This window comes from Mercenaria mercenaria, chromosome 6, assembly GCF_021730395.1.
Source record: "Mercenaria mercenaria strain notata chromosome 6, MADL_Memer_1, whole genome shotgun sequence".
Classification (NCBI taxonomy): domain Eukaryota; kingdom Metazoa; phylum Mollusca; class Bivalvia; order Venerida; family Veneridae; genus Mercenaria; species Mercenaria mercenaria.
Genome location: NC_069366.1, coordinates 57,123,202 through 57,140,133, shown reverse-complemented (window position 1 = coordinate 57,140,133; position 16,932 = coordinate 57,123,202). Strand labels below are relative to the sequence as shown.

Here is a 16,932-nt window from a genome sequence, read left to right as displayed (position 1 = left end):
TTTTCGTATGTCTAAGCTAGGAAAAATTCAACAAATATTTTAATGATTCACATAAAACGTAGAAATTGAAGCTGCACACGTTTTCATTTCAATTTTCTTCTGGTTTCAGCCTTTCTGAGGAGTTTCAGCAGTGTCGATACATTTTAAACATTCTAATGCGAAACTGAATACTTGGTTCTTTAAAGTCAAGCTCTGAATTCCAGACATGTAATGTTGATGGATACCAACCTAAGCTACTGCAAATGTTTTATAAATCATATATTTTCCCTTCTATGTATATATGTACACTATGCAATAAATCCATAGCAAAACAAGCCATCTTTACAAAAAGCTTGGTAATTTTCCCGCTATTTATTAACTTATCTTTGGGCAACCTGTGCTGCAACGTGCTACCATTATTTCATATAGTGTATTAAATACTGTAAAAGTGGACAGAAATAATTCTGACGTTACTTTTTATTTCATGCTTTTCAGTAGAATACTGAAATACAGTAGTAGATTGTATCTGTAATTTTCAAACAGTTGGATTTTCATTATAACAATTTCCCAGTTATGGAACTTCATTTGAATGTGAACAAACATGAATTACAAAACAATTGGAAATTCTTCCAGAATGAACATCAGCAGAGATAAGTATAAATATGCATAAAACATAGAGACATGCACTCCATCATATCAAAATGCAAAATAAATCCAAAAGTCTCAAAGAATTATTTAACGTCTTTCCATATTAACATTTTGATATCATAATTTTTCTTGTGACATTACCCATTTCGCATAATGTTGCATGCGTAAAACTGGCATAATTTTGTAAAAACTATTAAAATGACACGATACAAAAAGATCTTTTTTTTTGGTCTTGCATGTAAAATCAAAATTATTAATTACCGTATTTTAGGGTGTATTGGTCGCACTTTTTTTAATCATTTTGCTGCCTCAGAAAAAGTTCCTGCGACTTATACTACAGAACATTGCCAGCAGAATTTTTTCGGATAAATTTTCCGGCCGTGGCACTCGCAAATTTAGGTTCATTTGTTACGAACAAAATAGTAAAAAATATCAATTTCGAAACCTTTCGCGGAGTAGTGATTATTTTCAATAAGGTATATCATAAATATCCCACACAGGCCATTAAAATTACAAATGACTACAATTCAATGCCATACTTGCAGTTTGAATTATGTTTGTATCTACTTTCGTTTTAATGGACGCCACTGACAGGTACTTTTATATGTACACAGGGTTGGATAAAATCCGGACAGGTTTATCCTACGCTGTATGCTTTCAACCAATCAGGTTCTGTTAATAATTCAGTCCGCAGCATCAATATGGCTGCCGCCATTACCGGTACCAGTAAATATTGCTTGGAAAAATCCAAAATTTAACAGCGACTTATACACTGGAACTTAAATTTTCTGATCATTTCCAGAGCAGAAATTGTGTGCAAACTATGCACTACCGTGACCAATACACCCAAAATACAGTTAACTGAACAGTTATTATTTATTGGCAAACTGTATTGGATTTTTCAGCTTTAACACAGACTAGCAGTATCTGGAGGATGAAGTGTCACCTGTAAACATTTTACTGATATTTTCAGAACTTAGATGACCTACAAATCTCCGAATTACGATTTCACTTGTCTTGTGATCATACTGTATTTGTTTTGTCTCAGTACAAAATATTCAAAGATGTGGTTTCACAATAATATCATTTTTTAACTTATCATCAATTAAAGACATATCAGCATCAATGCCCACTATGATTTGAAAGATAAATTCTTCCACTTTTACAGTATGCCTGTATGGAAGTCTTACGTTCTGGGGGCAATGGCTGTCCATGGTCATCAACCTCAACAACAGGTCTACGAACTAAGAAAATCAAAAGCTTTCTTGTCACTTCTTAACAACCTCAAAAAACACCTCCTATTCAACACAAATAAAGTCTCCCATCTCCTACCTCCTCACCACTTCAGTCTTGATATACAATAGGTCAAAAGCAGATAATAGCCTTTACAGATCTACTCTGATAACAGTCTCAAATCATTCATGAAATTTGCATTATTATACCAGAATTCCATAAAGCAAACGACAACTTCTTTTAAAATGGGAAGAAAAACACAATAAAAATTAACTATAGATAAAGAATTTATACATCTGTCTGGTAAGAACTACTTTTGACCTATCATGTATCTCTTTGTGACTGAATGATCTCAATTTATAAATACATATCCTAGCTTTAATGAAATAATCAAACAACAAAAACTGCTGTGATGGAGTGAAGTAGGAACAGAAGCTCTTTTCTAATCAAGACAAAATGAGCCATGACAAAACTAAATGCATTCGTTATTAAATCAACAATTTCCAAGAGTAGGTTATTTGCTACAGCATCACAACACTTGTCTATTTTCTTTTATACATTAAATCTTTTAGTTTTATATGTCCTGTAGTATGTGAAGTGTGACTGACTGTGTTGACGTCATCATACATTGACCCATCAAAATAGGTAACTGACAAATTACAATATCTCCTTGAAAAAAATATGCCCCCAGATAATGGACAAGGCTACTTGTATGCAGTGGCCTTTGACCAATGTAGGCCCAAACATTTTCCAGTTATCAATCAGAAATCTTTTTCAGTCTCCAGACAACTGTGACCTTGACAATCGGGGCATCTACTGACCACAGGCGATCATCCTATTCAGTATGAGGAGTGCAGACACAAGCACTCTCAACTTGCTAGTACTGACTGGAAACCGTTTTCCATTTTAAGGTCAATGTGACCTTGACCTACTGTCCCTTGAAACAATATGGGTCATACACTGACCACAGACAATTATCCTACAAGCTTTGAAGACTGTAAAGAACTAGACTAAAACCCCCATGTTAATGATCAGAAACCATTTTCAGTCTAAAGGGCATTTTGACTTTGACCTACTGACGCATTCAACAATAAAGGTCATATGCGGACTACAAGTTATAATCCTAAAAGTCTGACAACCGTGTGTCAAATCATTCTCCTCTCTGGTAACTGATAAGAAAACAAATGGTCAAACAATGGACAGACACACCAGCAGACAAGACATACTGGAGAAAATCAATATAACTCCTCTTTTTCTAAGTTGGAAGTAGATGGAGGTGAGGGAGGCAGGGTTGAGGGTAGGATCATAAGCAATAAAACATGATCTGAATAGCACTGGCTAAGCAAAGAGGCGAAACAATACTAGTATATTACAGACCATACCCTGAACAATTAACATAGCAGCTTTGCTTACTTTAAAGCCCATATTCTTCCCATATTCCAATTAAAACAAGAGGACCTGAATCGCTCACCTGTCCCCACATGACCCAGTTTTAAACTGAGTATGACGCTGTTTTTTCTATTATTTGACACAGTGACCTAGTTTTTCAGCTCATGTGACCCAGTTTTGAACTTGACCTAGATATCATCAAGATAAAAATTCTGACCAATTTTCATGAAGATCCATTGACAAATATGGCCTCTAGAGAGGTCACAAGTTTTTTTATTATTTGATCTACTGACCTAGTTATTGACGACACGTGACCAAGTTTCGAACTAGGCCTAGATATCATCAAGGTGAACATTCTGACCAATTTTCATGAAGATCCATTCAAAAGTATGGCCTCTAGAGAGGTCACAAGGTTTTTCCATTTTTAGACCTACTGACCTAGTTTTTGATCGCAGCTAACCCAGTTTCAAACTTGACCTTGATATTATCAAGATGAACATTCAGACCAACTTTCATACAGATCCCATGAAAAATATGGCCTCTAGAGAGGCCACAAGGTTCTTTTATTATTTGATCTACTGACCTAGTTATTGATTGCACATGACCCAGTTTCGAACTTGACCTAGATATCATCCAGGTCAACATTCTGACTAATTTTCATGAAGATCCATTCATAAGTATGGCCTCTAGAGAGGTCACAAGGTTTTTCTATTTTTAGACCTACTGACCTAGTTTTTGACCACAGTTTACCCAGTTTCAAACTTGACCTAGATATCATCAAGATGAACATCAAACCAACTTTCATACAGATCCCATGAAAAATATGGCCTCTAGAGAGGTCACAAGGTTTTTGTATTATTTGACCATCAAGTTGAACATTCTGACCAATTTTCATGAAGATCCATTTATAAGTATGGCTTCTAGAGAGGTCACAAGGTTTTTTTTATTATTTGACCTACTGACCTAGTTTTTGATGGCACATAACCCAGTTTCGAACTTGACCTAGATATCATCAAGGTGAACATTCTGACCAACTTTCATGAAGATACATTGAAAAGTATGGCCTCTAGAGAGGTCACAAAGTTTTTCTATTTTTAGACCTACTGACCTAGATTTGGACTGCATGTGACCCAGTTTCGAACTTGACCTAGATATCATCAAGATGAACCTTCTGACCAACTTTCATAAAGATCCCATGAAAAATGTGACCTCTAGAGTGGTCACAAGCAAAAGTTTACGCACGGACGGATGGATGCACGGACGGACGATGGACGCTGTGCAATCACAAAAGCTCACCTTGTCACAAAGTGACATGTGAGCTAAAAATTGATTATTTGCCTAAAGTATGCAATTCCTATTTCAAATATTTTGGATTTATTTACAGAAAAAAATAATGCAACTGCGTCTTCTTCGTTTGTGATTTGTATAAGCCGAACCCTTATAATCCTAAAATCGCAAAAATACCACATCTGAGTCTACCTCTTAATTAATGAAAAATATGGGCCCAGAAGTACACATATAACAGAAGCAGATTCTTCAATGAGGGAGAAAGATTTTTTTTTTTCTCTTGAGCATTCTAAAGTTAAGACTGCCGTATGCGTGAAAAGCAGGTTTCTTCGGTTTTGCTAAACGTTACCATCGTTATTGTCCACCGGGTCACAATGGTAGTACTTAGGCCACTGGATACCATACTCTATGAGGTTAATGTACCAACATGATGAATAAAGTACGTTGAATCCGAGAGATATCGCTCGTTCAATCTCCTCGTGATGGCCGAGCCAAACATGAATTATTGTATCATTTGGCAGCTGAAAACATTCATTTTTTGATGAAATGTACGACAAACTTGGATTGTTACCCATTAAAGTCTGGCATTGTTTCAAAACTCTGATCATGTTAAGTCTTGTCCGAGTTTCAGGATACACAAGTGTAGTCCATTTTGCATGGACGGCAAGAGATTTGTAAACAATCCTGTTTATATGCTATTAATTATATCATAGCAGATTTATACAGCACCCTTTTCATAATCTATTTATAGTTAGTTGATTTTGAACTTCAAGCCAAAGATACAGGTTACTAAGTTATTTGTTTATTGCACTGAATATCTTGTTTTGCAAAAATGCTGTGAAACATGCAAATAAAATTCACATATATTTCATCATAAAAATTTGAAAACCATTTATTTTTATATCTCTAAAATATCTGAAAAACTGTACATTCTATTTTCAATATGAAAAATTCTGGCATGTTAAATTTCTTAAACTTTTTTTACAAGTCATGAATGTACAGTACTGAAAACGAAACTTCGTGTGTTTGTTTACCAATATTCAGCACTAAACAACTTTTTTATTGAATCGGTACATCCTGAAACTTGTCCAGACCTAACAATCTCCCAAAAGCCTTCAGTATATCCAAGTTTATCTGCATGGCACATGCACACTGTTAATAAAAACAACATTGAACATTAGTATTACCATAAGTGGTGTCGGCAGGATCGCACTGGTAATATTTTGACCACTTGGTACCATATTCAATGAGATCAAGGTACCAGCATGACGAGTATATCACATTCATCCCGAGCGCGATCGCTCTCTCAACCTCTTCCATTCCGCCCTGCCAAACTTGAATTATTGTGTCATTTGGAAGCTGCAATATATCCAACCTTATTCTATATTTGTTATAAACATTACTTTTTCCTTTAAGATGAGGCTTCAGATTTGTAATCAAGTAAAAACCAAGGCTTCAAATCCAGAAATGAGCCATGTCATGGGAAAACCAACATAGTGGCTTTGCGACCAGCATGGATCCAGACCAGCCTGTGCATCCGCGCAGTCTGGTCAGGATCCATGCTGTTCGCTAACAGTTTCTCTAATTGCAATAGGTTTTGAAAGCGAACAGCATGGATCCTGACCAGACTGCACGGATGCGCAGGCTGGTCTGGATCCACGCTGGTCGCAAACCCACTATGTTGGTTTTCTCATGGCGTGGCTCAAATAGCGATTTAGAGCCCATGCTTCTCCATCTAGAATAAACTTTTTATTGATGAGTCCAATGCATAATTACCGTTAAGTGACAAGTACTGGTATTTTTTGCCCGACATGTAAAGTGTCAGAGAAGCTTCTGGAACTGGACCATTATCTGCATCTACATGATCCTCTTAAACATAATGCAGGCTAAAAATAAACTTTCCATAGTGTACTTATACACTGTATTCTCATGTGATTTTAACATACAAATTAAAGCAGATAGAACTCTAAAATCTATGTGCATGTATGTGTGTTCGAGTTTAAAATCTTTTTCAACAATTTTTCAGTCATATAAACAACAGTTTCTACTTGTAGCAGTGAGCAAAATGCCCAATCTTATAGTGCTGGCTTACTGGAATATCAAGCCATAGACATGTGACATGATACCCCAACCAGTCACTGGCTGTCCAGTCCTAGTACTAAACTTTCCACTTAATGCTGAGCACCAAGCGAGGAAGCTACTAGTGTCGTGTTGTTTACCCATTGACACCAGATATACCATATGAGCAAGTAAACAAATTCTTATAATTTGTAGACCAGTCTTCTAATCTCTCAAATATTATTGGTGGATTATTTTTGTTCAGTTTTAAAATGACCAATGACAAGGCTGCATTCTAAAACTGATTTCCATGCTCAAGTTTCTTATTTAGCTCTACATCAAGTCTTACCAGTCTGACTTACCTGTACATTATTGTTCATAATTTCCTGCCAGAACACCAGCCTAACACCATTAGATCTCTTACTGCCCAAACTCTTCAGATCTTTTATCAGCCTGAAAACAATATCTAGCTAATGAACCATACAGTAAAGTTTTAAATGTAGCAAAAAATCAAATATTTTTGAAAGGCTGTGATTTCCTACTTGTAAAGGTATGCATATGTATACGAATCATCAGGACAGGCCCAGATCCAGAAATATTTGACTGTGTGTGTGTATGGGGGAGGGGGTGCTGCCGAGGAGCATAGCTCCCAACTCCCAAGAGTGGGTAAGTACAGAAGGGGGGCCTCTGCCCATGTTAGGTGGGTGAGGGGTCTCCCGCTGGATTTGATTTTTTAACAAGAGGACCATGATGGTCCTGAATCGCTCACCTCTTCCCACATGATCCAGTTTTGAGTATGACGTTGTTTTTTCTATTATTTGACATAGTGACCTAGTTTTTGAGCTCATGTGACCCAGTTTTGAACTTGACCTAGATATTATAAAGATAAAAATTCTGACCAATTTTCATGAAGACCCATTGAAAAATATGGTCTCTAGAGAGGTCACAAGGTTTTTCTATTATTTGACCTATTGACCTAGTTTTTTAAGGCACGTGACCCGGTTTCAAACTTGACCTAGATATCATCAAGGTGAACATTCTGACCAATTTTCATGAAGATCCATTCAAGGGTATGGCCTCTAGAGAGGTCACAAGGTTTTTCTATTTCAAGACCTACTGACCTAGTTTTTGATCGCAGTTGACCCAGTTTCAAACTTGACCTAGATATCATCAAGATAAACATTCAGACCAACTTTCATACAGATCCCATGAAAAATATGGCCTTTAGAGAGGTCACAACGTTTTTCATTATTTGACCTACTGACCTACTTTTTGAAGGCACGTGACCCACTTTCGAACTTGACTTAGATATCATCAAGGTGAACATTCTGACCAATTTTTATGAATATCCATTCACAAGTATGGCCTCTAGAGAGGTCACAAGGTTTTTCTATTTTTAGACCTACTGACCTAGTTTTTGACCGCACATGACCCTGTTTCGAATTTGACCTAGATATCATCAAGATGAACATTCAGACCAACTTTCATGAAGATCCATTGAAAAATATGGCCTTTAGAAAGGTCACAAGGTTTTTCTATTATTTGACCTACTGACCTAGTTTTTGACGGCACGTGACCCACTTTCAAATTTGACCTAGATATCATCAAGATGAACATTCAGACCAACTTTCATACAGATCCCATGGAAAATATGGCCTCTAGTTAGGTCACAAGGTTTCTCTATTATTTGACCTACTGACCTAGTTTTTGATGGCAAGTGACCCACTTTCGAACTTGACTTAGATATCATCAAGGTGAACATTCTGACAAATTTTCATGAAGATTTCATGAAATATATGGCCTCTAGAGAGGTCACAAGGTTTTTCTATTTTTAGACCTACTGACCTAGTTTTTAACCGCACGTGACCCAGTTTCGAACTTGACCTAGATATCATCAAGATGACCATTCAGACCAACTTTCACACAGATCCCATGAAAAATATGGCCTTTAGAGAGGTCACAAGGTTTTTCTATTATTTGACCTACTGACCTAGTTTTTGATGGCACGTGACCCAGTTTCGAACTTGACCTAGATATCATCAAGGTGAACGTTCTGACCAATTTTCATGAAGATCTTGTGAAATATATGGCCTCTAGAAAGGTCACAAGGATTTTCTATTTTTAGACCTACTGACCTAGTTTTTGATGGCACGTGACCCAGTTTCGAACTTGACCTAGAAATCATCAAGATGAACATTCAGACCAACTTTCATACAGATCCCATGAAAAATATGGCCTTTAAAGAGGTCACAAGGTTTTTCTATTATTTGACCTACTGACCTAGTTTTTGAAGGCACGTGACCCAGTTTCGAACTTGACCTAGATATCATCAAGGTGAACATTCTGACCAACTTTCATGAAGATCTTGTGAAATATATGGCCTCTAGAGAGGTCACAATGTTTTTCTATTTTTAGACCTACTGACCTAGTTTTTGACCACAAGTGACCCAGTTTCGAACTTGACCTAGATATCATCAAGATGAACATTCTGACCAATTTTCATGAAGATCCATTGAAAATTATGGCCTCTAGAGAGGTCACAAGGTTTTTCTATTTTTAGACCTACTGACCTAGTTTTTGACGGCACGTGACCCAGTTTCGAACTTGACCTAGATATCATCAAGATGAACATTCTGACCAACTTTCATAAAGATACCATGAAAAATGTGACCTCTAGAGTGGTCACAAGCAAAAGTTTACGGACGGACGCACGGACGGACGGACGGACGACGGACACCGCGCGATCACAAAAGCTCACCTTGTCACTTTGTGACAGGTGAGCTAAAAATGCATGTATGAAAAGGTGGCCTCTGGGGCATTTACTGGGTCTTAATTTGTGAAAATATTTTTCCTTTGCCAAAATAGTTTGGTGCACCTTTGATGAGTAGAGATCACTTCTCAGCCAACTGGGGTGGGGGGCTGGGCATACAATTTGTAAGATCTTTTTTCACTTTCAATAACTGTTCACATGACCTACACCTCTGCCATAAAATTGTCCAATGATTGTGTAGAATGTTATGTTAAGGAAGATGTGGTAAAAGAATACAGTTTTAACCAAACTAAATGTTTTAATTTACCATTAATGGGAAATTCGATTAAAGCTATTGGACAATTATTACTGCTACTGTTACTTACATTATATAGGGATTTACTACACATATGCGTACATATGAAATTGAACCTCTCTATTGTTTTGGATGTGGAACACAGACCTTGTCCACTGACAAAATAATACAGTCAAAATTATCAACATTAAGTAAAACAAAACTAGAAATGTGTCCATGGGACATAGATGCCCCCACTACATGAAAAAGGACACAGATCAACTTTGGGAAAACAATATGTTGCTATTTAAAAAAAAAAAAATGCAAAAAATAACCATATCTAATGTACATATAAACATATATGCTTTCTTGGGATGCAAAACCCCAGGTGCACAACTGCACATGCTGACCAACATTCCTGTAAACTTTGGTGACTCTAGGTCAAATACTTTTCGAGCTAGGCGCGACACAACATTAAAATGACCAATTTTTAACTAAGTCATGGGCCATAACTCCTACACAACTGAATGAATACGGACGCGAAACCCCATGTGCACAACTACACATGCTGACCAACATTCCTGTAAAGTTTTGTGACTCTTTGTCAAATACTTTTGGAGCTAGGTGCGACAACATTAAAATGACCAATTTTTTACTAAGTCAGGGGCCATAACTCATACAAGACTGAATGAATCCAGAGGCGAAACCCCAGGTGCACAACTACACATGCTGACCAACATTCCTGTAAAGTTTTGTGACTCTTCGTCAAATACTTTTGGAGCTAGGTGCGACACAACACTAAAATGACTAGTTTTTACAAAGTCAGGGGCCATAACTCCTACATGACTACATGAATCCGGACGCGAAACCCCAGGTGCACAACTACACATGCTGACCAACATTCCTGTAAAGTTTTGTGACTCTACATCAAATACTTTTGGAGCTAGGCGCGACAAAACATTCTCGGAAGGACGGACGGATGGAGGACGGAAGGATGGACAAGGGCAAATCTATATGCGCCCTTCAAAGTGGGGGCATAAAAACCATTAAAGAAATGTTATTAGCAATATGGTCTGTCAGTGACCAAAAAAAGGATATATATGATTCATATGAAGCTGTGAGCCTAACATAGATTTCCATGACATATTTTATCCTCTATCAAGTCATGAATAAACCACGTAATGGTTATTTTTCCTGCCTGCCAATTTGTACTTGCATATATTACTAACATACTAATTCATAATTCATTTCAAACTCATAGTGAAACAAGTTTAACAATTTATATAATTACCATTTCTGGGACGCTATTCCCAATGGTATTATTCCTATTGTAGTGTGAAAGAAGAGAAGCCAGTTTCCCTTTTAAATGTTGAGCATCAAGCACGGGAGTTACTGGCATCATTTTCATGTTTAGTTTATATCAATTTGTTTTAGCTTGATTGTGATGGAAGCTTCAAGCTTATTGTAACCACTCTTGAGTCCCCTTCCTGTAAAAACCAGTACTGGTGTCATATAAGAAGTCATGGTCATGACCCCAGTGGGGCTCGAACCCACGACCCCTGGATTGAGCGGCCGACACCTTATCCACTAGACCACCGCTCCCTTTGTTTTTCATGTTTTTAGTATAATGTGGCCAAGGGAGTGAACCCAAAACCTCCTCCATTTGAAGCAGGTGCTCAGTCACTAGGCTACTGCAGCAGTCACTCATCATAACTGGACATTATAAAGAAATCTACAAAATCTGTAACAAACCCAGTATTGAATAACAAACCTGACTGGGATTCAGTCTTTTTTACCAAAAAGAAATGCCAAAAACTTGCAGGAGGCAAGATAAACATTTGTTTAGGGCAATTTTATTTTTTTTGCAGATAGCATTTCTTAGCATCTCTTACTCACAAAATCACTAATGTATGTAAAACCAATATTGGTTGCTCACCTTGTTACATAGTATTCAAGCACTTTACGAATGTCGTAACTGTAATAGTACGGATCAGTGTTCCGTATGTCAGACTCTGGTTTTCCCTCAAGTTTTGCTAGGAACTTTGTTACCTCTAAATTGGACTGCCTGTATAAATATACATAAAAACTAACATTCTTTGTGTCACAAAGGATCTTGCATGATTTAACTGAAAATGCTGTTTTCTTAAAATTACCCGACAACAAAAACAAAACGGCTACACAATGTGAATAGGCAAAAACTGTTGACATTTCAGTTAAAGGTAATGGATCCATATTAACAATCTTCAACTTTTATGCAATTACATATTCATGTATGGTATTTCAGCATTTTTTGACTGTTAACGTAGCTCCCGTGAGCACACGGCTTTCCTTACTAGTACTAAAATGTCAAATTACTGTTAAATAATTTCACGGTTTTGGCTAAAATGGCCATTTTGTGGAGGTTTTTAACTTCTGAATACAAACGGAATGAAAATTTCACCTGTTTGTTTGGATTTAATCTTGTGGATTGATAACAAAAAAATCCACAAATATTAATGATTTCACAGTATGTAGTTGAAAACTGATTGTCATAATGGGCCCGATTACTTAACATAGTTCCTGTGATGTAATCACCGAAACATCTGCAGTACCTCGGACTAGATTTACAAAAATTTGCACTTGACATTACAATATACCTGTAGCCCACCCGCTTAACTCAATAGGAAGAACACAAATTTTAGGAGTGCGGGGTTGTTAGTTCGATCCCTGGGTGAGGCGTATGTTCTCTGTGATGATTCTATTGAAAACACTGTGTCTGAAATCATTCATCATCTACCGCTGATTCATGTAGGGAAGCTTGCACTTACTTGCGAAGAACAGCTTTGTATTGGTACTAAATCCAGGAACACTGGTCAGGTTAACTGCCTGCCATTACATAACTAAAATACTGTTGAAAAACTGCGCTAAATCCTAAGCAAACAAACAAATACATTAAACCTTGCTTGAGACTATATTTGCATTGTTCTGAAAGGGATTGTGCCACAGGTTATTGCAACAGTGTCAATCCTTGACATTAAATCTCAATGAATAAATAATTCCTATTTTCTTTTATTTTTAAAATCTAAAATCCATAAATTTGAGTGCATAGAATTGCCATTTTGAACAATTCCACAGAATTTTAGACCAATCATAATTATGAAGTTAACAAGAAGCTGCGTTTAATAAACGCTCAATGCCCCCGGTGGCATCCTTGTCAATACAAAGCAATCTAAGTCCAAAACGAGGTCAAGTTCAAGGTCATAAGGTCAAACTGAGGTCAGGTGATGTCTGAAGATGAGGAATGGTCACAGGTTACATCTGCATTAGTATCAAGTCATTCTAGTAAGGGATATTGATGCTAGACAAAACGGTCCCATTTGGTTAACCTCGTACGGACAGACGAACGAACGAATGAGCGGACGGACGGACAGACAGGACAATCACTATATGCCTCCCGCATCAGTAGATGCCGGGGGCATAATAAAAAGCTGCGGCATGCCTTTTGGTCATAATGGTGCACTTCATGTAATAATGGTCCAATAAGGCCATTGTAAAACTTGGAGTGCCAATGTGGACAAAGGCACACTGCAGCCAGTTACTGATCTTTTATCTGCAATAGGATGTTGGTGTGAGGATCCAAAGACATTCCATTTGGCATTTGAAAAGTGCTTATATCATGTAATCAGATCATGTGCCAGTATCATTTGAGCAAGTCAACAACTTTTTGTGCATTTGTAACAATTTTTTTTTTACCTTTTTACATTAAAATATATAATATTATCACATAATTTCAGAGTACTTCATTTGAATGCTTACCAGCATGTCATAGGGACCTCATCTCCTCCCAAGTGTATATACTGATCCTTGAACGAATGAAGGACATCTTTGAAGAAATTTTTCAGAAATCTAAAGGTCTCATTCTTTGTTGGGTCCATTGGGCCTAGGTAGCCATCCACGGGTCGGTCCCCTTGGTAACACTGAGTCAGTAAATCTGGTCTACTCAATCCCCATGAATATGTGTGACCTGAAAAAGTATGAAGGTCAACATGCCAATATTTTAATACTGAAAACAAGCAGTAACATTTAACTGTTACCCTGCTATATTTCTAAAATGGACTTGTCTGGCATTTAATTTGGGCAGTACCATTTATTATTCTAAGGTGTGTTCACTGAAAATTTACTGACTGAACAGTGAATGGTGCAGACCAAGATGAGCTAGAATTTTGCTCTAAAAATAGAAATCAAATACAAGTATAGTGCAACACCGCCTGCTTGACTCAAGCTCCCAGATAAGCAATTAATGGGGTTCCATGACATTTTCCTTCCATTTTTAATGTTTGGATTGCTCAAAACACTGGATAATTGGAGCATTTTAAAAACTTGCTCGCCTTGCCACCTTGAGTGATGGGTGTTTTACTGTATACAGCGTGATATAAAACTGTCTTATTCTTTACACTACTTAAATATCGAAATGGACTGGTCCATCATTTGGGCAGCACCACTTATTATTCAAAGGAGTGTCCACTGAAAATTTACTGACTGATTAGGGAACAGTGCAGATCAAGATCAGCCTGCACGTCGCAATGGCAAAATTTGCCAGCAGGCCAAAGGTTAAAATAGGTTTACTTGATTTACACTTAATCGTAATTTATAGTTCAATACTAGTCTAGTAGGATACAAAGTAATTCTATTCTTTGGAAAAGTATCATATCTCAGTAATTCAATCTTAAGCAGATTTTAAGCAGATGTAACATGCTTACTTATTCAAGTGGTTTTGTTCAGTTAAGTACTAAGTTACACTTAGCTGAAGTCGTGACATCTTTGGTTTATATAGAAGTGGAGGGAGTACAGTTCTCCTTCAGACAGTATTTCAACATGCAACCACCTTGGTAGAACTATCAAACCATGATAACTTCCACCAATAAAGAATTTAAACCCTCTATTGACTTATGAGTGATCTTACAGCTAAGGTCATATGACTATTTTAACATTTAAGGCTGTGAAACTTAAGCCTACAGTTGTGTTTAAGGTAAGGAATTTGAAGCCAGTGACCTTGACTGATCCCCACACACCACCCACCTTATCCAGTGAAAAGAATAAAGAACTTGCATAACTTGCATAAATTTATTTTTAAGATTTTCTGCCTATAAAATATCTCATATCTGTGTGATATATTGTCTGATAAACCATTTCAATAGGTGTGTAAGAGATTTATCGTCCAAAAACCAATGCACTATGTCTTTTATAGCTGTCTTGCTTTATAAGGCAATTGTAAACAGGTGAAGACCTTGAAATTTCAATAGAAGTATAAAAAGAATAGTAAAATTTATATAGATACTTTTTTATGGTATCTAGCTGACAGATGATATTCTATTTCTTGAAGCATTGTACCTGATGATTTAAAGGTACTATGTCATATCATAGAGTAAAATCTTAATGTCTTCAAATTCTGCTGTTCAAAATAAACCAATAAATGTGTCCATGGGACACAGATGCCCCCACCACATGACAAAGGACACAAATTTTTTCCTAGGTCAGGGGCCATAACTCCTACAATACTGAATGAATCCGGATGCGAAACCCCAGGTGCACAACTGCAAATGCTGACCAACATTCCTTTAAACTTTGGTGACTCCAGGTCAAATACTTTTGGAGCTATGCGCAACACAACACTAAAATGACCAAAGTCAGGGGCCATAACTCCTACATGACTAAATGAATCCGGACGTAAAAGCCCAGGTGCATAACTGCACATGCTGACCAACATTCCTGTAAACTTTGGTGAATCTAGGTCAAATACTTTTGGAGCTACTCGCGACACAACATTAAAATGATCGATATTTAACTAAGTCAGGGGCCATAACTCCTACACGACTGAGTGAATCCGGACGCGAAACCCCAGGTGTACAACTGCACATGCTGACCAACATTCCTGTAAACTTTGGTGACTCTAGGTCAAATACTTTTGAAGCTACGCTCGACACAACATTAAAATGACCAATTTTTTACTAAGTCAGGGGCCATAACTACTACACAACTGAATGAATCTGGACGCAAAACCCCAGGTGCACAACTACACATGCTGACCGACATTCCTGTAAAGTTTTGTGACTCTACGTCAAATACTTTTGGAGCTACGCGCGACACAACATTCTCAGTAGGATGGACGGACGGACGGACACGGGCATATCTATATGCCCCCCCACAAAAATAGTTGGGGCATAAAAATCTGTATTCTATGTGTATTTTGTACACAATAGTGAGAAAACAAGAGAAAATCTGTGTGCAATACTTTTTAGCATTTTGAAACATGGAACTGTTGAGAACCAAAGTACAAAATCATCCCCAACAAAATCTCATCTAAGCAGACCAAGTCCACCTAACTATTTTCTAATTTACAGAATTTGTTCTAAAATTGGCCACTGTGAAAAAAACCCTGATAATTTGTTAACATTTCTGTTTTTATTAAACAAAGGCCACTGTAATACAATAAAATGAAAATAAACGAGAAACAAAATATGAATTAATCATCATTATTTTTGAATAATGAAATGTCATAAACATTGTTTATCTGACTGTTGTGTCATAGACAACCCCATTCATTAGTTTGAAAGAGAAAGTCATTTTATGTTGTTGTCATTGTGTGCAGAGACATTTCCGGAATTAAACTAATTCTACAAAAACTTAGCTACACAATTTCTTACAATAACATAAACTATATGAAAATGAAAAATTTAAAAGAAGATCTATAATTTTATAAAACTGCTATGTCACTGTGATGTCATGATGACACTGGAGTAATTGTGGTTAAGTTTAAAACTGCTGCAAACATAAAACTCAATGAATTTTTTGTTTGTTTGTTTTATTCTTTTATCAGATCACACTATCATTCACCAAATCCAAATTTTACATTTTCACTTGTAGATTAGACTGCCGTCAGTTGTTAGAGTCTTTTAACCCTTACCCTGCTAAATTTCTATAATGAACTTGTCCATCTTTCAATTTGGACAGTACCATTAACTGTTAAAAGGGGTGCTTACCAAAAAAGATACTGTCTGAATGGCGAACAGTGCAGATCATGATCTACACTGGTCGCAAAGGCAGAATCCAGTCTAAGGAATCTTGGTCAGATACAGAAAATATCTGTGGTTTGCTGCCCAGCATGTTATCTCATTATCATTTATCACTGACAAGCTTACTGATCACAGTGAATTATGACCCAACACTGGAGGCTGATATAATGTTGAACATCTTGGCAAATTGTAATCTAAAAATCTGTAACACATTAACTTTCTATGTTTTTTTCTTGATCAAA

At 36.8% G+C, this 16,932-nt stretch overlaps 1 protein-coding gene across 7 annotated transcripts in view; it reads right to left on the bottom strand.

Annotated features, from left to right (window-relative positions):
* LOC123548818 (uncharacterized) overlaps positions 1-16,932 on the bottom strand; it is a 166,952-nt gene that overhangs the window by 35,434 nt on the left and 114,586 nt on the right. For 5 of the 7 annotated variants that reach the window (XM_045336373.2, XM_045336380.2, XM_045336374.2 and 2 more), the window contains 5 exons: positions 13,434-13,641; positions 11,575-11,703; positions 6,957-7,047; positions 5,724-5,895; positions 1,818-1,871 (listed from right to left, as the gene is read on the bottom strand). In XM_045336373.2, coding sequence (XP_045192308.2) covers positions 1,818-1,871; positions 5,724-5,895; positions 6,957-7,047; positions 11,575-11,703; positions 13,434-13,641 — 654 coding nt within the window. Of the gene's footprint in view, positions 1-1,817; positions 1,872-4,885; positions 5,058-5,723; positions 5,896-6,956; positions 7,048-11,574; positions 11,704-13,433; positions 13,642-16,932 lie in introns of all 7 variants that reach the window. The other 2 variants (XM_045336378.2, XM_045336379.2) reach the window with 2 other exon arrangements.